The sequence below is a fragment of the Bombina bombina genome, chromosome 12 (assembly GCF_027579735.1).
Source record: "Bombina bombina isolate aBomBom1 chromosome 12, aBomBom1.pri, whole genome shotgun sequence".
NCBI classification, from domain to species: domain Eukaryota; kingdom Metazoa; phylum Chordata; class Amphibia; order Anura; family Bombinatoridae; genus Bombina; species Bombina bombina.
The window spans coordinates 104,198,535-104,220,499 of record NC_069510.1 but is presented as its reverse complement, the minus strand read 5'-3'; the positions used below and the strand labels follow the sequence as shown (position 1 = coordinate 104,220,499).

The following is a 21,965-nucleotide window of genomic DNA, read 5'->3' as shown; positions in this document are numbered from 1 at the left end:
CAATGCGCTTCAGGCGTGGCCTCAGCTAGCTGCGGCTAAATTCATCAGCTTTCAGTGGGACAACATCACGACTGTAGCTTATATCAATCATCAAGGAGGAACACAGAGTTCTCTAGTAATGATGGAGGTAACCAAAATAATCCGATGGGCGGAGGATCACTCTTGCCATCTCTCAGCAATCCATATCCCAGGGGTAGAGAACTGGGAGGCAGATTTCCTAAGTCGTCAGACTTTTCATCCGGGGGAGTGGGAACTCCATCCGGAGGTATTTGCCCAGCTGACTCAGCTATGGGGCACACCAGAATTGGATCTGATGGCGTCCCGACAGAACGCCAAACTTCCTCGTTACGGGTCCAGGTCCCGGGATCCCCAGGCGGTACTGCTAGATGCTCTAGCAGTGCCCTGGTCCTTCAATCTGGCTTATGTATTTCCACCATTTCCTCTCCTCCCACGTCTGGTTGCCAGAATCAAGCAGAAGAGAGCTTTCGTGATTCTGATAGCACCTGCGTGGCCACGCAGGACTTGGTATGCAGACCTGGTGGACATGTCATCTGTTCCACCGTGGACTCTGCCAATGAGGCAGGACCTTCTAATCCAAGGTCCATTCAAGCATCCAAATCTAATTTCTCTGCATCTGACTGCTTGGAGATTGAACGCCTGATTCTATCAAAGCGTGGTTTCTCTGAGTCGGTCATTGATACCCTGATTCAAGCTAGAAAGCCTGTCACTAGGAAAATCTATCATAAGATTTGGCGCAAATATCTTTGTTGGTGTGAATCCAAGGGTTATTCATGGAGTAAGATTAGGATTCCTAGAATATTGTCCTTTCTCCAAGAAGGATTGGAGAAGGGATTATCAGCTAGTTCCTTAAAAGGACAAATATCTGCTTTGTCTATTCTTTTACACAAACGTCTGGCAGATGTCCCAGACATTCAAGCGTTTAGTCAGGCCTTGGTCAGGATCAAGCCTGTATTTAAACCTGTTGCTCCTCCATGGAGCCTAAACTTGGTTCTTAAAGTTCTTCAAGGGGTTCCGTTTGAACCTATGCATTCCATAGATATTAAGCTTCTATCTTGGAAAGTTTTGTTTTGAGTAGCTATTTCTTCGGCTCGAAGAGTTTCTGAGTTATCTGCTTTACAGTGTGACTCACCTTACCTTGTTTTCCATGCAGATAAGGTGGTTTTGCGTACCAAACCTGGGTTTCTCCCTAAGGTTGTTTCTAATAGGAATATCAATCAGGAGATTGTTGTTCCTTCTCTGTGTCCTAATCCTTCAGCAAAGAAGGAGCGTCTGTTGCACAATCTTGATGGGGTTCGTGCTTTAAAGTTCTACTTACAAGCAACTAAAGATTTCCGTCAAACATCTTCATTGTTTGTTGTTTATTCTGGTAAATGGAGAGGTCAAAAGGCTACGGCTACCTCTCTTTCCTTTTGGCTGAAAAGCATCATCCGTTTGGCTTATGAGACTGCTGGCCAGCAGCCTCCTGAAAAAATGACTGCTCATTCTACTAGAGCAGTGGCTTCCACATGGGCTTTTAAAAATGAGGCTTCTGTTGAACAGATTTGTAAGGCGGCGGTCTTCGCTTCATACTTTTTCCAGATTTTACAAATTCAATACTTTTGCTTCTTCGGAGGCTATTTTTGGGAGAAAGGTTTTACAAGCAGTGGTGCCTTCCATTTAGGGTACCTGTCTTGTCCCTCCCTTCATCCGTGTCCTAAAGCTTTGGTATTGGTATCCCACAAATATGGATGAATCCGTGGACTCGATACATCTTACAAGAGAAAACAGAATTTATGCTTACCTGATAAATTTCTTTCTCTTGTGATGTATCGAGTCCACGGCCCGCACTGTCTGTTTAAGACAGGTAGTATATTTTTATTTTAAAAAACTTCAGTCACCTCTGCACCCTATAGTTTCTCCTTTTTCTTCCTAGCCTTCGGTCAAATGACTGGGGGGGGTGGAGCTAAGAGAGGAGCTATATAGACAGCTCTGCTGTGGGTGCTCTCGTTGCCACTTCCTGTTAGGAAAGAGAATATCCCACAAGTATGGATGAATCCGTGGACTCAATACATCACAAGTGAAAGAAATTTATCAGGTGAGCATAAATTCTGTTTTATCTAAACCTATTAACTGTGTATATTGTGAGGAGGTTCCGCCTACTCAACTCTGTTCTACATGCCTTGACAATTTTGCTATATCTAAAAAGAATAGAATATTTAGAACGACTGAGCTGTCCACCTCTGAGGGTTCGCCGCCCCGCGAGGTGCATTCTCTGCACCCATCTCCGATTACACAAGCAGTTCCCCGGGGCACTACTAATCCTCCCGCGGGAGGGGCCCTTTGGCCGCCTGACTTCGCTGATCAGTTACAGACAGCGGTTTCTGCGACCAATAATGCGATGACTCGCCCTAAGCGCAAGCGGAAGGTACGGCACTGCTATCCGTCTCAGGGGTCTTCGACTCCGCTGGATGTTTCTGATAGATTATCCACTGAGGAGGACAACCGTGACTTATCGGAGAATGTTGCTTCTGGGTCGGTATCGGCTACTTCTAGGCCTCCGTCCGCGGAGGAACCAGATTTTAAGTTTAAAATGGAGCATTTGCGCTTCCTGCTGAAGGAGGTGCTTGCTACGTTGGAGGTCCCAGAACCGAAACTACCGGAGCAACCTTCGATCCCTAAACTTGAGGACAGGGTAGTGCCTCAGGCCTTCCCGGTTCCCATCAAAATGGCTAATATTATTAAGAATGAATAGGAGAAACTTGGCTTGTCCTTTTCCCCCTCCTCTTCTTTTAAAAAGTTATTCCCCATTCCGGACTCGCAGCTTGAGCTGTTGGGAACCGTCCCTAAGGTGCATGGTGCTATCTCTATGCTCGCTAAGAGAACGACTATTCCGCTTGAGGATAGCTCTTCTTTCAAGGAACCCATGGATAAAAAGATGAAGTCCATGTTGCGGAAGATGTTCCAACTCACAGGGTTCGTTTTTCAACCGGCGGCGGCGGTCACTGCGGTGGCAGGTGCCGCTACCTACTAGTGTGGTGCTCTGTCAGCGATGGACGATGTGGAAACTCCCCTCGAAAAGTTTCAGGAACAAATTAAGGCCTTAAGGGTTGCGCATTCGTTCATTTGTGATGCTAACATGTGGATTATTCGCCTGAATGCTAAGACATCAGCTTTTTCTGTTTTAGCCCGCAGGGCTTTATGGTTAAAGTCATGGTCTGCTGACATGACTTCCAAGTCTCGTTTGCTTTCCCTCAAGTTCAAGGGGAAAGTTTTGTTTGGCACGGGCCTGGATTCAATCATATCAACGGTCACAGGTGGCAAGGGTGCCTTCTTGGATAAGAAGACTAAACCTAAGGGGCCTACTTTTCGTCCCTTTATTGTGGACAAGTCTCAGCGCCAGCAGCTTGCTGCAAAGTCTGAGCAGTCCAAGGTGTCTTGGAAGCAAGCTAACTCTTTGAACAAGTCCAAGCAGAACAAGAAGCCCGCCGAGTCAAAGTCGGCATGAAGGGGAGGCCCCCGATCCGTTCTCGGATCAGGTAGGGGGCAGACTATCTCTTTGCGGAGGCCTGGAGAAGAGACATTATAGACCCTTGGATTCTGGAGGTCGTAGCCCAGGGTTACAGGATAGGATTCGAGTCATATCCGCCCAGAGGCAGGTTCCTCCTGTCAAACATATCTTTAAGACCAGAGAAGAGAGATGCCTTCCTGGGGGGTGTGAGGGATCTCTCATCTCTCGGAGTAATCCTCCCAGTCCCAGTCAGAAAGAGGTCTGGGGTATTATTCAAACCTTTTCATGGTCCCAAAGAAGGAGGGCACTTTTCGTCCAATTCTGGACCTAAAGGCCCTAAACAAGTTTTTGTTAGTTCCATCGTTCAAAATGGAGGTGATCAGGTCAATTTTGCCCCCGGTTCAAGAGGGGCAGTTCATGATGACTATAGACCTGAAGGACGCTTACCTTCACGTTCCAATCCACAAGGATCACTTCAGTTTTCTAAGATTCCCCTTCCTGGACCAGCACTTCCAGTTTGTGGCCCTTCCGATTGGTCTGGCGACGGCCCCAAGAGTCTTTACAAAGGTTCTGGGAGCTCTACTCGTGGTAGTGAGAGCCAGAGGGATTGCTATGGCACCTTATCTGGATGATATCCTGGTCCAGGCTCCATCCTACAATCTTGCGGAGGATCACTCGAGGGCTCTCCTCCTTCGCCTTCGATCCCACGGGTGGAAGATAAATGAAGGAAAGAGTTCCTTGGTCCCCAGCAACAGGGTGGAATTCCTGGGTACGATAATAGATTCTTCAGTCATGAAGATATTCTTCACTGATCACAGATGTTGCAAGCTAGCGTCCAACTGTCTAGCTCTTCAGGCATCCTCCAAGACATCTGTAGCCAGGTGTATGGAGGTGATCGGGGTCATGATATCCAGCATATACGTCATTCCATTCAGCTGTGCATGTTGAGACAATGGAATGGCGATCATTCAGATCTGTCCCAACAGATATCTCTGAACAGACCAGTGAGGGAGTCCCTATCTTGGTGGACCCGACCGGGGCAGCTGTCTCAGGAGACATCCTTCTTGAGACCATCCTGAGAGAATGTGACCACGGATGCAAATCTATCAGGACGGGGAGCTGTTTGGGGTGCCAAAAAGGCACAGGGCAGATGAACTTGAGGGGAATCAAGCCTACCTTTAAATATTCTAGAACTTTGAGCAATGATGGCTTGGCCCCCCCCTGGGGTTGTCCCGATTCATCAGATTCCAGTCGGACAACATTACCTTGGTGGCTTACATAAACCATCAGGGGGTTACGAGAAGTTCCCTAGCCATGAGGGAAGTATCTCGGATTCTGGAATGTGCAGACACTCACAATTGCTCGCTCTCAGCGATCCACATTCCGGGTGTGGACAACTGGGAAGCGGATTTTCTGAGCAGACAGATGTTTCATCCAGGGGAATGGTTTCTCCATCCCGAGATGTTCGCGGAAATCTGCAAAAGAAGGGGCATGCTGGAGATAGATCTTATGGCGTCCAGACTTAATTACAAGCTACCCAGATACGGGTAGCGATCCAGGTATCCCCAGGCGGAACTGATAGATGCCTTGGCGGTGCCCTGGGACTTCAACCTAATTTACATATTTCCACTGTTGCCTCTTCTACCTCGGGTAGTGGCCTGCATCAAGCAAGAGCAAGCTTCGGCTCTTCTGATGGCTCCGTCGTTGCCGCGGAGGATGTGGTTTGCGGATCTGGTGGGGATGTCATCATCTCCTCCGTGGAGGTTACCTTGTCGCAGGGATCTGCTGGTTCAAGGTCCTTTCCTACATCAAAATCTCGATTCTCTGAGACTGACTGCGTGGAGATTGAAGTCTAGTCTTAGCCAAGAGAGGATTCTTGGAGAGAGTGATTGACACTCTCGTTCAGACCAGGAAGCTGATCACTCGATGCATCTACCACAAGGTGTGGAGGACCTACTTGTCCTGGTGTGAGGAACAAGGATACCCCTGGCACAAGGTCAAGGTATCCCAGATTTTGGCCTTTCTCCAGGACGGTCTGGATAAGGGTCTTGCCGCCAGCTCCATAAGGGGACAAATCTTGGCTTTATCTGTACTGTTGCATAAGAAACTTGCCGAGCTTCTTGACATTCAGTCCTTTGTTCAGGCTCTGGTTAGGATCAGACCTGTCTTTAGGAATTTGGCTCCTTCTTGGAGCTTAAACTTGGTTCTTAAGGTTTTGCAGAAGGCTCTGTTGGAGCCTATGCATGCGCTTGACATTAAGATCCTTTCATGGAAAGTCCTATTCCTACTGGCTATTGCCTCAACACGCAGAGTCTCTGAGTTAGCGGCCTTGCAATGTGAGCCTCCCTACTTAGTTTTTCACGCTGACAAGGCTGTTTTTCGCACTGGATTGGATTTCCTTCCCAAGGTGGTGTTCAGTCGTAACATCAATCAGGAAATAGTAGTTCCTTCTTTGTGTCCTAACCCTTCTTCTTCAAAGTAGAGGTTACTTCATAATCTGGACGTTGTTCGGGCCTTGAAGTTTTATCTTCAGGCCACAAAGGAGTTCAGACAGACTTTGTCCTTACTTGTTGTGTATTCATGGAAGGGCAGGGGGCAGAGGGCATCTGCCACTTCTCTATCCTTTTGGTTGAGAAGTATGTTCCGTCTGGCATATGAGACAGTGGGACACAAGCCTCCTAAAAGGATTACGGCTCACTCAACTAGAGCTGTGGCCTCTTCTTGGGCCTTTAAGAATGAGGCCTCTATGGAGCAGATTTGTAAGGCGGCCACTTGGTCTATTTTACATACTTTTGCAAAATTTTATCAATTTGATGTCTTTGCTTCGGCGGAAGCAGCTTTTAGGGGAAAGGTTCTGCAGGCTGTGGTGCCCTCAGTTTAAGGCCCGCCTCCTTTTGCCCTCCCGTTTTTTTAATTCAGTGTCCTCTAGAGCTTGGGTATTTGTTCCTACAAGTAATGAATGAAGCAGTGGACTCTCCTCCCATTAAGATGGAAAACATAGATTATGCTTACCTGATAATTTCATTTCCATCTGTGGGAGGAGAGTCCACTGCCCTTGTCCGTTTCTCCGGTGGGTGGACCTAAATTTAATTTTAATCTTCTGGCACCATTTATACCCGTCCCTGATATTTATCCTACTGTTCCTTGTTCCCTTGGCACAATGACTGGGGGATGAGGGGAGTGGGGGAGGTATTTGGGGTGTCTTTGCCTCCTCCTAGTGGCCAGGTTCTTAATTCCCACAAGTAATGAATAAATTATCAGGTAAGCATAATTGATGTTTTTTTCTCCTGCTGTTTTCTCGCTACCTTTTTCTCATTATCATATCATCTTTAGGGGTGACCTTCCTGGCTGTAATCTTAAAGGCTGGTGCGTGATTACCCTCATTGTTGCCCGTTTTCACAATCCTTTAGAATTGGTATCTTGCATGTAAGGTGAATATGTTATAGTGTTCCCCCATAATGTAGCTGGGTGATTCTCACAAAATCATGGTTTCAAACATGAAATATTTAAAAAAGACTTCCATCAACAAATTTCCTTTTTAGGCATTAATAACAAGGTCTGAAGTATTTGGCAGCATTCATTTTAAAAAATTTACTGACAATTTAACACCTTTTTGAACATATTTTCCAAAACAAGTCCTTAAGAATCTTATTACCGCAATAGTCTGAAAATGTCAATACCGTTAGGAAAGTTAATACATTTTCATATTTTTAAAAATCGATTATTAACAGTCATGCAAGTTACTTGAAACTCTGAAATAATATATATATTTTTTTAATTAACATTTTTCTTTGATTTTGACCGATTTTTCCCATAACCACAAAACCTCCTGCAATCTACAACCTAGCGGCTAGAGTTAGAGTTTTGTCGGTAACGACCCGCGTAGCTAACGCTGGTTTTTGTCCCCCGCACCTTTTATATACCGCTGGTATTTAGAGTTCACAGAATGGCTGCGTTAGGCTCCAAAAAAGGAGCGTAGAGCATAATTTACCGCCACTGCAACTCTCAATACCAGCGGTGCTTACGGACGCGGCCAGCTTCAAAAACGTGCTCGTGCACGATTCCCCCATAGGAAACAATGGGTCAGTTTGAGCTGAAAAAAACCTAACACCTGCAAAAAAGCAGCGTTCAGCTCCTAACGCAGCCCCATTGTTTCCTATGGGAAAACACTTCCTATGTCTGCACCTAACACCCTAACATGTACCCCGAGTCTAAACACCCCTAACCTTACACTTATTAGCCCCTAATCTGCTGCCCCCGCTATCGCTGACACCTGCATATTTTTTTTAACCCCTAATCTGCCGCTCCGTACACCGCCGCAACCTACATTATACCTATGTACCTCTAATCTGCTGCCCCTAACACCGCCGACCCCTATATTATATTTATTAACCCCTAATCTGCCCCCCACAACGTCGCCGCCAGCTACCTACAATAATTAACCCCTAATCTGCCGACCGAACCTCACCGCTACTATAATAAATGTATTAACCCCTAAAGCTAACTCTAACCCGAACCCTAACACCCCCCTAAGTTAAATATAATTTAAATCTAACGAAATAAAATAAATCTTATTAAATAAATTATTCCTATTTAAAGCTAAATACTTACCTGTAAAATAAACCCTAATATAGCTACAATATAAATTATAATTATATTGCAGCTATTTTAGGATTAATATTTATTTTACAGGCAACTTTGTATTTATTTTAAGCAGGTACAATAGCTATTAAATAGTTAATAACTATTTAATAGCTACCTAGTTAAAATAATTACAAAATTACCTGTAAAATAAATCCTAACCTAAGTTTCAATTAAACCTAACACTACCCTATCAATAAATTAATTAAATAAAATACCTACAATTATCTACAATTAAACCTAACACTACACTATCAATAAATTAATTACATAAAATACCTACAAAAAATTACAATTAAATAAACTAACTAAAGTACAAAAAATAAAAAAAGCTAAGTTACAAAAAATAAAAAAATAATTTACAAACATAATAAAAATATTACAACAATTTTAAACTAATTACACCTACTCTAAGCCCCCTAATAAAATAACAAAGCCCCCCAAAATAAAAAATGCCCTACCCTATTCTAAAATTAAAATTGAAAAGCTCTTTTACCTTTCCAGCCCTTAAAAGGGCCTTTTGCGGTGCATGCCCCATAGAAATCAGCTCTTTTGCCTGTAAAAAAAAACACAATACCACCCCCCAACATTACAACCCACCACCCACATACCCCTAATCTAACCCAAACCCCCCTTAAATAAACCTAACACTAAGCCCCTGAAGATCTTCCTACCTTGTCCTCACCACGCCGGGTATCACCCGATCGGTCCTCCAGAGGGTCCCGAAGTCTTCATCCTATCCGGCAAGAAGAAGTCCAGAAGAGGCTCCAAAGTCTTCATCCTATCCGGGCAGAAGAGGAGATCCGGACCGGCAAACATCTTCATCCAAGCGGCATCTTCTATCTTCATCCATCCGACAACGAGCGGCTCCATCTTCAAGACCTCCGGCGCAGATCCATCCTCTTTTTCCGACGTCCTAACACAGAATGAAGGCTCCTTTAAGGGACGTCATCCAAGATGGCGTCCCTCAAATTCCGATTGGCTGATAGGATTCAGCCAATCAGATTGAGCTCGCATTCTATTGGCTGTTCCGATCAGCCAATAGAATGCGAGCTCAATCTGATTGGCTGATTGGATCAGCCAATCGGATTGAACTTGAATCTGATTGGCTGATTCCATCAGCCAATCAGATTTTTCCTACCTTCATTCTGATTGGCTGATAGAATCCTATCAGCCAATCGGAATTTGAGGGACTCCATCTTGGATGACGTCCCTTAAAGGAGCCTTCATTCTGTGTTAGGACGTCGGAAGAAGAGGATGGATGCGCGCCGGAGGTCTTGAAGATGGAGCCGCTCGTCGTCGGATGGATGAAGATAGAAGATGCCGCTTGGATGAAGATGTTTGCTGGTCCGGATCTCCTCTTCTGCCCGGATAGGATGAAGACTTTGGAGCCTCTTCTGGACTTCTTCTTGCCGGATAGGATGAAGACTTCGGGACCCTCTGGAGGACCGATCGGTGATACCCGGCGTGGTGAAGACAAGGTAGGAAGATCTTCAGGGGCTTAGTGTTAGATTTATTTAAGGGGGGTTTGGGTTAGATTAGGGGTATGTGGGTGGTGGGTTGTAATGTTGGGGGGTGGTATTGTGTTTTTTTTACAGGCAAAAGAGCTGATTTCTTTGGGGTATGCCCCGCAAAAGGCCCTTTTAAGGGCTGGTAAGGTAAAAGAGCTCTTCAATTTTAATTTTAGAATAGGGTAGGGCATTTTTTTTATTTTGGGGGGCTTTGTTATTTTATTAGGGGGCTTAGAGTAGGTGTAATTAGTTTAAAATTGTTGTAATATTTTTATTATGTTTGTAAATTATTTTTTTATTTTTTGTAACTTAGCTTTTTTTATTTTTTGTACTTTAGTTAGTTTATTTAATTGTATTTATTTGTAGGTATTTGTAGGTCATTTATTTAATTAATTTAATGATAGTGTAGTGTTAGGTTTAATTGTAACTTAGGTTAGGATTTATTTTACAGGTAATTTTGTAATTATTTTAACTAGGTAGCTATTAAATAGTTCTTAACTATTTAATAGCTATTGTACCTGGTTAAAATAAATACAAAGTTGCCTGTAAAATAAATATAAATCCTAAAATAGCTACAATATAATTATAATTTATATTGTAGCTATATTAGGGTTTATTTTACAGGTAAGTATTTAGCTTTAAATAGGAATAATTTATTTAATAAGATTTATTTTATTTCGTTAGATTTAAATTATATTTAATCAAAATACTTCCACACAGGTGAAAAAGTTCCAGCAGTAAATGGATCGAGATAGAGAGTTTAAAAATGTATCCTTTATTAGTATCCGTAAAAAGTGTACTGTGTAGGTTTCACAGAAAAAACTTACAATATCACAGCCAGTAAGCTAGTCAGCCCAAAAGCTCTATATCTAACAGACCAACATGTTTCGTGCTGGTACAGCACTTCGTCAGGGATAGTGAAGGGTTAACTGTCCACCTGTTAAATGCATATCCGGTCCAATCGAAACTCAGCAGCTTTGCTCTGTCCAATAAGGAACAAGATACTGAATTCAAATTGTGTGTCATGCAATGCTTCGTTTGTGTGTTTAGCTTGGACCAAAGTTGCAGCAACAGGTGTTCAATATAAGACTAATCATTAGTTGTACATACATAAAAAATAACAGAAGATATAGAGCTCAATGATGTAAACAAGTTCTCAATGGGAATGAAATTAAAAACAGCACGATTGAATATCCTCATGGAGTTAAAAGCACCTTAGTATTGCAGCCGTCATATGCTGCGCTATAGCAGCAAACAAACTTAACTATACATTTGTATACAAAATATGAATGCAACAATTTATGTTATATTATATTATGTATCAGCTAAGTAGCTGAAAGGTATCAATTTAATATAGTGGTAGATACATAAACAGCCTTACATGGGTATGCAAAGTATGCTATAAACTATAAACCTGCAGAGTTAAGTCTTTTAAGGAAGTATCCAAAATATTTTTTGTATTTTTTAGCTTCTAGTTATCCTTATTAGTCTGATCTGTAGAGGGACCTAATCCGTTGTGCATTAAGCGAACTAGGTGCATGTATATGCATGTATCTTTTAAGGAAGTATACTAGATATTATTCAACTTCTAGCTATCCTTATTGATCTGACCTGTGAAGGGATATAATCCGTTATGTACAAAAAAAGCTAAATGCAGCTAAGTTGTTAGGATAGAATCCCTAGAGTGTGAATAAGTTTGACAATTTAATTTGTTTCTATATTGAAATCCCTATTGGCAGTAAGATGTTTGTTAACTATATATCTGCTGGAAGGAACTAAAAAAGTGTCATTTCATATTCTTATCGTTAAACAACTATTTAGACCGAGAGGAAAAGTGAATTTTATATATATTATTCTTGTTAATATCCATAGTGATGTGTATTCTATCTTATATATTTCCGTGATGGAGATAAAAAAAGAAAACAAAAGAAACAAGTGAACTTAAAATCTTATAATTAAAAAAGGTGAGAAAAAAGTGAAAAAATATTTCCATTGTAATGAGATGGAAATTTAGTGATAAAGATAATGACACCTTTATGTGTCATTGTCGGATCTTAACTGTGTAGATCCTAAGTGGGCCCCATGTTTTTGAGTGAATTTAATTTAAACCAACTAAACTTGTGAAAACCTGAAATAATTGTGTAAAGGTTGTGATAGTTGTTTATCCTATGAATAATTTTAAATCTGATTTTTCATTAATACCTATTGGAGCTCCTGTTTGTAATCTGAATATCCAAAAGGTTTCACTTTTATTTAGTTTATCATGTCTATTTCCTCCAGTGTTTAATTTGGGAACATAATCAATAGCCTTGAATGAAAAGTATTTATGTGGTTTTTCACAATGTGACCTGAAATGCTTGGCCACCGGGGTCTTAGGCTCCTTATCTGATAGAGATAAGAGATGCTCCCTTATTCGGTCTTTGAGCATACGAGAGGTACGGCCTGTATATTGTTTCTTACATAGTTTACAGGTGATTAAGTATACCACAAAGATCGAATTACATGTCAAATTGTGTTTTAATTTAAATGTTTCACCAGTATGGTATGATGAGAACGAAGAATCAACTTCAGCGTATTCACATGATTTACATGGAATGGTGCCACATTTAAAAAAAAAAACAATTTTGGTTCTAACCAGGTTCTCTGAACATGGTTGATTTTTTTGTCAAAGTGTCTTTTTAGGTTATTACCAATATTCCTCGCCTTCCTAGATACAAATTTTATGTTGTTTAAAATGTTACTATCAAGAAGTTTGTCTTTTTCTAATATAACTAGATTTTTCTTTATCACTGCACAAATTTGTTGGTATTGGCTGCTATATTTAGTTGAAAAGACTACACTTTTTTTTGTGTTATCTTATCTGTTAATAATTCATGTCTGTCCATGGATAGGACTTCATTTGATATATTCACCAATATATTCTTTTTATAACCTCTGGCTGATAATCTTTGTGTGAGGTCTTCAGCCTGTTGTTTATACTGTATTATATTGGTACAATTCCTACGAAGGCGCATGTACTGGCCCTTAGGGATTCCTCTTTTTAGATGTTCGGGATGATGTGAATTTGCCCTGAGAATGGTATTCCCTGCTATGGGCTTTCGATAAGTTTCGGTCTCTATTTTATTGTCATGGACTTTAAGCAGAACATCCAGAAAGGCTAATTGAGTCTTGGAACTACTGTGTGTGAATTTTAAATTCATGTTGTTATCATTTATATATTCCAGAAAACCTTGTAATTGTGTATCTGTGCCTCTCCAGATGACCAACAGGTCATCTATATACCTAAAGTATGCTTTTATGCAAGACTTAAAGGGATTTGTATCAGTATAGATTTTAATTATTTCAAAAAAACTTAAGTATAAATTTGCATACGAGGGGGCAAATTTTGCCCCCATCACAGTACCACATTTTTGCAAATAATATTGTCCCAAAAACAAGAAATAATTATGGGTTAGAAGATAACCTACTGTCTCTATGAGAAATTCAATATAATCCAAATCATAATTGGTGTGTCTTCTCAGCATGTGATAAAGTGCATAACACCCTTGATTGTGGGGGATGCAGGAATACAGGGAAGAGACATCAATAGAAACGAGAGTACAATTCTCATCCAATACAACCTGGTCAAGAATGTTCAGGAGATGTTTAGTGTCCCTTACGTGACCTGGTGTGGAGCTAACAATAGGCTGTAAATGTTCATCTATAAAGGCACCCAATTTCTCCCCTAGTGTGCCAATACCAGAAATGATAGGCCGACCAGGGGGAAAATTGGGATCCTTATGAATTTTAGGTATGTGTTTGAAAACTGAAATCTGTGGATGTGTTACTTTAAGTTTATCTGCTGTCATTTTCGTTATGAAGCCTCTGTGTATAGATTGGTTTTTAGTTCCTTCCAGCAGATATATAGTTAACAAACATCTTACTGCCAATAATGATTTCAATATAGAAACAAATTAAATTGTCAAACTTATTCACACTCTAGGGATTCTATCCTAACAACTTAGCTGCATTTAGCTTTTTTTGTACATAACGGATTATATCCCTTCACAGGTCAGATCAATAAGGATAGCTAGAAGTTGAATAATATCTAGTATACTTCCTTAAAAGATACATGCATATACATGCACCTAGTTCGCTTAATGCACAACGGATTAGGTCCCTCTACAGATCAGACTAATAAGGATAACTAGAAGCTAAAAAATACAAAAAATATTTTGGATACTTCCTTAAAAGACTTAACTCTGCAGGTTTATAGTTTATAGCATACTTTGCATACCCATGTAAGGCTGTTTATGTATCTACCACTATATTAAATTGATACCTTTCAGCTACTTAGCTGATACATAATATAATATAACATAAATTGTTGCATTCATATTTTGTATACAAATGTATAGTTAAGTTTGTTTGCTGCTATAGCGCAGCATATGACGGCTGCAATACTAAGGTGCTTTTAACTCCATGAGGATATTCAATCGTGCTGTTTTTAATTTCATTCCCATTGAGAACTTGTTTACATCATTGAGCTCTATATCTTCTGTTATTTTTTATGTATGTACAACTAATGATTAGTCTTATATTGAACACCTGTTGCTGCAACTTTGGTCCAAGCTAAACACACAAACGAAGCATTGCATGACACACAATTTGAATTCAGTATCTTGTTCCTTATTGGACAGAGCAAAGCTGCTGAGTTTCGATTGGACCGGATATGCATTTAACAGGTGAACAGTTAACCCTTCACTATCCCTGACGAAGTGCTGTACTAGCACGAAACATGTTGGTCTGTTAGATATAGAGCTTTTGGGCTGACTAGCTTACTGGCTGTGATATTGTAAGTTTTTTCTGTGAAACCTACACAGTACACTTTTTACGGATACTAATAAAGGATACATTTTTAAACTCTCTATCTCGATCCATTTACTGCTGGAACTTTTTCACCTGTGTGGAAGTATTTTGATTGTATCATTTTTTGGCGGTTTGCCTAGGCTTCAAACCGCTCCCAGCAGCTTTACAAGTACTCTCTCTCACTGGATGCACCATACATCGTATATATTACAGAAGGTATTTCCAACTATGCTGTGATTTACAGCAACGCTACATCCCAGTGACATTTGAAGGCTAAACAACCCGGCTCTTACACGAAAGAAGAAGGGTGAGTGAGTTACTTGTATTTTGATGTGTTTGTTTGGGCTTCCAATATAAAAATCACCACCACACATTTATACAGTGGGATTTTTCTGTACTGTCTGATAAATAACAGGGGGTGTGAAAAAATAGGGGTCACAGGATTTATTGGAACTTTACATATTTTTGTACACATTTACTATACCTGTCTTACCTCTGAATGAATACAGCTGCCCTGGTTTAGAAAATCCAAACACATCATTCATTCCCTCAAGCCTGTGTCTGACACAGATACAGTGTATTCATTTTGGGAAATAGTTCAGTGTTCTTTTTTCTTTAAATTATATTTAACTTAGGGGGGTGTTAGGGTTAGGGTTAGACTTAGCTTTAGGGGTTAATAAATTTAATATAGTAGCGGTGAGGTCCGGTCGGCAAATTAGGGGTTAATACTTGAAGTTAGGTGTCGGTGATGTTAGGGAGGGCAGATTAGGGGTTAATACTATTTATTATAGGGTTATTGAGGTGGGAGTGAGGCGGATTAGGGGTTAATAACTTTATTATAGTAGTGGTGAGGTCCGGTCGGCAGATTAGGGGTTAATAATTGTAGGTAGGTAGCGGCGAAGTTGGGGGGGGCAGATTAGGGGTTAAGAAATATAATATAGGGGTCGGCAGTGTTAGGGGCAGCAGATTAGGGGTACATAGGGATAACGTAGGTTGCGGCGGTGTGCGGTCGGCAGATTAGGGGTTACATTTTTTTATTAGAGTGGCGGCGGTGTGGGGGGTCCTCGGTTTAGGGGTACATAGGTAGTTTATGGGTGTTAGTGTACTTTAGACCACAGTAGTTAAGAGCTTTATGAACCGGCGTTAGCCCAGAAAGCTCTTAACTCCTGGCTTTTTGCTGCGGCTGGAGTTTTGTCGTTAGATTTCTAACGCTCACTTCAGTTAAGACTCTAAATACCGGCGTTAGAAAGATCCCATTGAAAAGATAGGATACGCAAATGGCGTAGGGGGATCTGCGGTATGGAAAAGTTGCTGCTGCAAAGTGAGCGTTAGACCCTTTCCTGACTGACTCTAAATACCAGCGGTAGCCCAAAACCAGCGTTAGGAGCCCCTAACGCTGGTTTTGACGGCTAACGCCAAACTCTAAATCTAGGCGTAATATTTTTGATGTTTCATTAAAACCTGACATTTTCAAAATGATGTGGCAAACCTGAAAGAACGTTATGTATAGATGCTGCACATGCATTTGAGAGCAAACTACTATTTTTCCATTCATGAAATTAACATTAAATGAACAGCTGTTGCGGTAATGATATATAGGTTATGGAAATTAGGTTGATGATTTCGGTAATGATAAGTATACTAAGGTGTATATTTATTAATGTGCGAGCGGACATGATACGATGTAGCATCTTGTGAACTGCCAATTGGCCGCTAGCAGGGGGTGTCAATCAACCCAATCGTATTCGATCAGGTTGATTTCTGTCTGCTGCCTTAGAGCAGGCGGACAAGTTATGGAGCAGCGGTCTTTAGAAACGGGCATCAAGCCCCATACGGAGCTTTATAAATCGGCCCCTGAATGTTTTACTGACTGTGTGTGTATCTATAGTAGAGACTGAATTTCTTACCGACTGTGGGCTAGATTACAATTGGAGAGCAAATTTGTGCTTCCACAAGCGCAATATTTACGCTCTATTTTTCTTTTACCATGTGCGCTAATGTGCACATGTATTACAAGTTGAAAGTAAAAAGAACGCAACTTCACAGACGCATCCTCGGGTTCTAAAGGGTGCATTGTGCATTTCCCTATAGACTTTAATGGAGCCTCATTTTCATTCCGAAAAACTGACAGCCACAGTCTTTTTCTAACACCTGACATCTCGTAACTTTGAGCCCTTATATGCACAGGCTGTGCTTCAGGGCAAGGGAGGGCTGTTTGTGCCCTCTCACTCCCACTAGACAAAGGGGTTGCCTCCCAGGGACCCTCCAGAGAAAGGTTTGGTACCATGGGGACGTAGGGCCCTCAATGAGAAGATGCAGGTCTTGGAATACTTATAAAAATGTACCACTTAGGATTGAAGTATAATTATCATACACATATAGTTAAAGAGAGAGAATCATGCAAGATAAAAATTGCTCTAATTGCTTCCTTATAACTATGTGTTTAACCCTGGAAAAGGAGTTAATCACAAAGCTAAAGGCATCTCCAGAGCAACAGCGCACTACTGGGAGCTAGCTCTGGTGAGCCAGTAACTAGAGACATGTGTGTAGCCACCAATCACCAGCTTGCACCTAAAAGTGCACAGCTGTTCCTAATCCTACCTAGGTATGTTTTTCAACAAAGGATACTAAGAGAAGAAAGTACATCTGATAATAGTAGTCATTTGCTGCTCAATTTGATCCATAAAAATGTATTTTTGACTTTCATGTCTCCTTAATCTCATAAACATAAGGTTTTAAGGCAAGATATTTTTTAGGTTTTAAAAAGAGAAAAGCAGAAGTCTATTATAACTGAATCTTAGTGGTAGTCAGTATCAATGTATATTATTAAAGGGACAGAAAAGTCAAAATTAAAGGGCCATAATACCCAAATGTTTAAACACTTGAAAGTGATGCAGCATAGCTGTAAAAAGCTGACTAGAAAATATCACCTGAACATCTCTATGTAAAAAAGAAAGATATTTTACCTCAAAAGTTCTTCAGTAGCCACCTCCCATTGTAAAGGATTTCTAAGCAGCATTTTAGTGTGTCTGTCCTGGGACATCTTAGGGGATGAGCCTCGTGAACTCTCATATTATTTCACCAATCAGGTAAAGGAAGCTTACTATGAAATCTCATGAGAGTTAAGTCAAATCTCATGAGATCACAGTAAGAGTTCATGACCTCAGCACTGCTGATGCTGATTGGCTGCTGTTCATTTCTTCATTTTTTTTTTTTTTTTTACCTGCAGCTGGGAGCAGGAGAAGTATAACTTTTTACACAGAACTTACTCTGCTGAGCTGAGGAAATTGTGAGGTAAAATATCTTCCTTTTTTACATAGAGATGCTCAGGTGATAGTTTCCTGTCAGCTTTTTACAGTTATACTGCATCAGTTTCAAGTGATTTAGAATATGAGTATTATGTCCCTTTAAGCTTTCATTATTTCATGAAAGTTTAATTTTGATTTGAGTGTCCCTTTCACAGAATATATCGAAAATGCAAGAGCAGCTTACTAAACATAATCATATTATAAATCACTGTGTAGCTGTATCCATCATATAATCTAACTTGTGATTTTGTTGCAGGCTATTTAGTGTCATTTTGGAACAGTTTTCTCACAAGCAAGGAGACGCCCATCACATGAGCGGAAAACCTGGAGGATTCGATGTGAAAGCTCTCCGTGCGTTTCGTGTTCTGAGGCCCCTGAGACTTGTATCTGGTGTCCCAAGTAAGATATGAGATTGATAGCGAAGCTGCAAGAGCTTGTTATTTATATTCTGGATGGACAGACTGGGTGGTTTATTGAGTATATACTGGATCATGGCGATGCTATTTACAGAAAGGGTGGCTGATTCATGGAATAAATAAAGACAGACACTGTGGGGAGCATCAAAAATAAATACATTAGTTGGCCCATAGGGGCCTATTTATTATGGTGCATAAGCTGTTGGCATTTATCATTGCACCAGCAGTTCTTGTGCACTGCTAGTGCAATGCCGCCCCCTGCAGATTCGCAGCCGCTAGCAGGGGGTGTCAATCAACTCGATTGTATTTGATCGGGTTGATTTCTGTCCGCCGCCTCAGAGCAGACGGACAGGTTATAGAGCAGCTTTCTGTAGACCGCTGCTTCCTAACTTCTGTTTCTGGCGAGCATTCAGGAACTTGATAAATATGCCCCTTAGTATGCAAAGCAATCATAGTACAAAATAAAGATTTTTCCATTACATGCATAAGTAATCAGAAAATGGCACCACTTTTTTATATGTAAAACGCTATAGCAATTAGTCTTCTCAATTCGGAGTCCAGTTATTGTCCAGGCAGTCCTCTTTTTTGTCTTGTTGCTCGAATGTTTGAAGTCAATCTATAAAAATACAAAAAACAGCGCACCTCTGATTCAAGCATATTTAATAAACAATTAAAACCACTCAGAAATAATTGCACTTATAAAATTGATAAAACGGCACGGGTCCAGGCTCAGTGTACCAACTTAATAAGACAGCAGTATCCAGGTGCTGGGTCTGAGTTCAGCTGTGTGGTCCTCCGCTCAGAGTTCCAAACACAACGGTCCTTCACACTATCCTCCAGCAACCTCCTGGGTATGGTGGCCCCATACAGACATAAAACCTCAGTCAGTAAAGGGCCACCATACCCAAGAAGTTGTTGGGGAGAAGTGTGAAGGACCTCTGAGCGGAGGACCATGGTGCTGAACCAGGACACTGCTGTCAGATTTAGGGGTCAATTTATTAAAGTGCGGACGGACATGATACAATATAGCGTATCATGCCTGCCGCACATCGATAAATGCCGACACCATAGGCTATCTGCATTTATCATTGCACCAGCAGTTCTTGTGAACTGCTGGTGCAATGCCACCCCTGCAGATTTGCGGCCATTCAGCAGGGGGTGTCAATCAACCCGATCGGGTATTCGATCGGGTTGATTTCTGTCCGTCGCATCAGAGCGGGCGGACAGGTTATGGAGCAGCATGTTTGTATGTTGAGCTTTAGCAGATGTGTTTGTGCAATGTTTTGGCAGGTGTGTTTGTGTATTGAGCATTAGGAGGTGTGTTTGTGCAATGTTTCGGCAGGTTTGTTTGTATGTTGAGCATTATCAGGTGTGTTTGTGCAATGCTTTGGCAGGTGTGTTTGTGTGTTGAGCATTAGCAGGTGTGTTTGTGCAATGCTTCGGCAGATGTGTTTGTGTGTTGAGCATTAGCAAGTTGTGTTTGTGCAATGTTTTGGCAGGTGTGTTTGTGTGTTGAACATTAGCAGGTGTGTTTGTGCAATGCTTCGGCAGGTATGTTTGTGTGTTGAGCATTAGCAGGTGTGTTTGTGCAATGTTTCGGCAGGTGTGTTTGTTGAGCATTAGCAGGTGTGTTTGTTCAATGTTTCGGCAGGTGTGTTTGTGTGTTGAGCATTAGCAGGTGTGTGTGCAATGTTTCGGCTGGTGTGTTTGTGTGTTGAGCATTAGCAGGTGTGTTTGTGCAGTGTTTCGGCAGGTGTGTTTGTGTATTTGTTTAGCAGGTGTGTTTGTGTCTTGGTTTAGCAGGTGTGTTTGTGTGTTGCTTTAGCGGACATGTTTGTATGTTGGTTTAGCAGGTGTGTTTGTGCAGTGCATTGGGAGGTGGTGTCAATCAACCCAACCGTATTCGATCGGGTTGATTTCTGTCCACTGCCTCAGAGCAGACGAACAGGTTATGGAGCAGCATGTTTGTATGTTGAGCTTTAGCAAATGTGTGTGTGCAATGTTTCGGCAGGTGTGTTTGTATGTTGAGCTTTAGCAAATGTGTTTGGGCAATGTTTCGGCAGGTGTGTTTGTGTGTTGAGCATTAGCAGGTGTGTTTGTGCAATGTTTCGGCAGGTGTGTTTGTGTGTTGAGCATTAGCAGGTGTGTTTGTGTGTTGGTTTAGTGGGTGTGTTTGTGTGTTGCTTCAGCGGACATGTTTGTTTGTTGAGCTTTAGCAGGTGTGTTTTTATGTTGAGCATTAGCAGGTGTGTTTGTGTGTTGCTATGGCAGGTGTGTTTGTATGTTTGTTTTGCAGGTGTATTAATGTGTTGCTTCAGTGGGCAGGTTAGTGTGTTGCTTTGGCAGATGTGTTTGTATGTTGGGCTTTAGCAGGCATGTTTGTATGTTGGTTTAGCAGGCGGTTTTGTGCAATGCTTCGGCAGGTGTGCTAGTATTTTGAGCAGTAGCAGGTGTGTTTGTGCAATGCAGTGGCAGGTGTGTTTGAATGTTACTACAGCAGGTGTGTTTGTGCAATGCAGTGGCAGGTGTGTTTGAATGTTACTACAGCAGGTGTGTTTGTGCAGTGCTTGGGCAGGTGTATTTGTGTGTTGGTTTAGCAGTAGTGTCTGTGCAATGCATTGACAGGTTTGTTTCTATGTTGAGCTTTAGCAGGTGTGTTTGTGCAGTGCCTAAGCAGGTGTGTTTGTGCAGTGCTTCAGCAGGTGTGTTTGTGCAGTGCTTCAGCAGGTGTGTTTGCATGTTGAGCATTTGCAGGTGTGTTTGTGCAGTGCTTCGGCAGGTGTGTTTGTATGTTGAGCTTTAGCAGGTGTGTTTGTGCAGTGCTTTGTCAGGTGTATTGGTTTAGCAGGAGTGTTTGTGCAATGCATTGGCAGGTGTATTTGTGTGTTGAGCATTAGCAGGTGTGTTTGTGCAATGTTTCGGCAGGTTTGTATGTTGAGCATGAGCAGATGTGTTTGTGCAATGCTTCGGCAGGTGTGTTTGTGCAGTGCTTCAGCAGGTGTGTTTGTGCAGTGCTTCAGCAGGTGTGTTTGTGCAGTGCTTCGGCAGGTGTGTTTGTATGTTGAGCATTAGCAGGTGTGTATGTGTGTTGGTTTAGCAGGTGTGTTTGTATATTAAGCATTAGCAGGTGTCGGTTACCCCAATTGGGTAGCTCTGCAAAGAGGGTCCTCCCTGTCTCTGAAACTTGCAGCTATAGAGCGGAGAGAAGTGATTATAGCCAGAGCCCACCCAAATAACCAGACAGAACCAGTATTCAGGTGGAACAAGAACATTCTTTATTGTGAAACACACACACTTATATACACCCAGCTCATCTTGATAAGGGTCTTATCTGACCCCCAGATATCCCGCCATTCCCAGCCCTCCAGACAGGTTGGTGCCCCCCATAGTGTCCATAGTCCCATAGAGTCCCAGTGGTACAGAGGTGGTGAATCCGGGATGAACCAAGGGGAGCGGCGGGACTTCCAGGGTGTCCTTGGAAAGCCCTCTGTCCCCAGATGCCACAGTCCAAAAAGCGACATGATCCGTTGCTGGGGGCCGGAGTGTGAGTTGATCAAATGTACACCAAAAAAGCCAGGGGAAGTAGGGTTGTAGGGGGGTCCGAAACCCCGAGTTCCCAAAGGGAGCTCCCTTACGGCAATCACCCCACCTCTTGCCCACCCTAGGGGGTACTAATCGCCTAAAGAGCGGAGCTCTGAGGCAAAGAGACACTGGAGCGACCTGGGGTATAGGT

The 21,965-nt window shown here is 41.9% G+C and overlaps 1 protein-coding gene across 1 annotated transcript in view; it reads left to right on the top strand.

Annotated features, from left to right (window-relative positions):
- CACNA1F (calcium voltage-gated channel subunit alpha1 F) overlaps positions 1-21,965 on the top strand; it is a 365,125-nt gene that overhangs the window by 76,645 nt on the left and 266,515 nt on the right. The window contains exon 5 of the mRNA XM_053695830.1: positions 18,073-18,215. Within this exon, the coding sequence (XP_053551805.1) occupies positions 18,073-18,215 (143 nt within the window). The remainder of the gene's footprint in view (positions 1-18,072; positions 18,216-21,965) is intronic.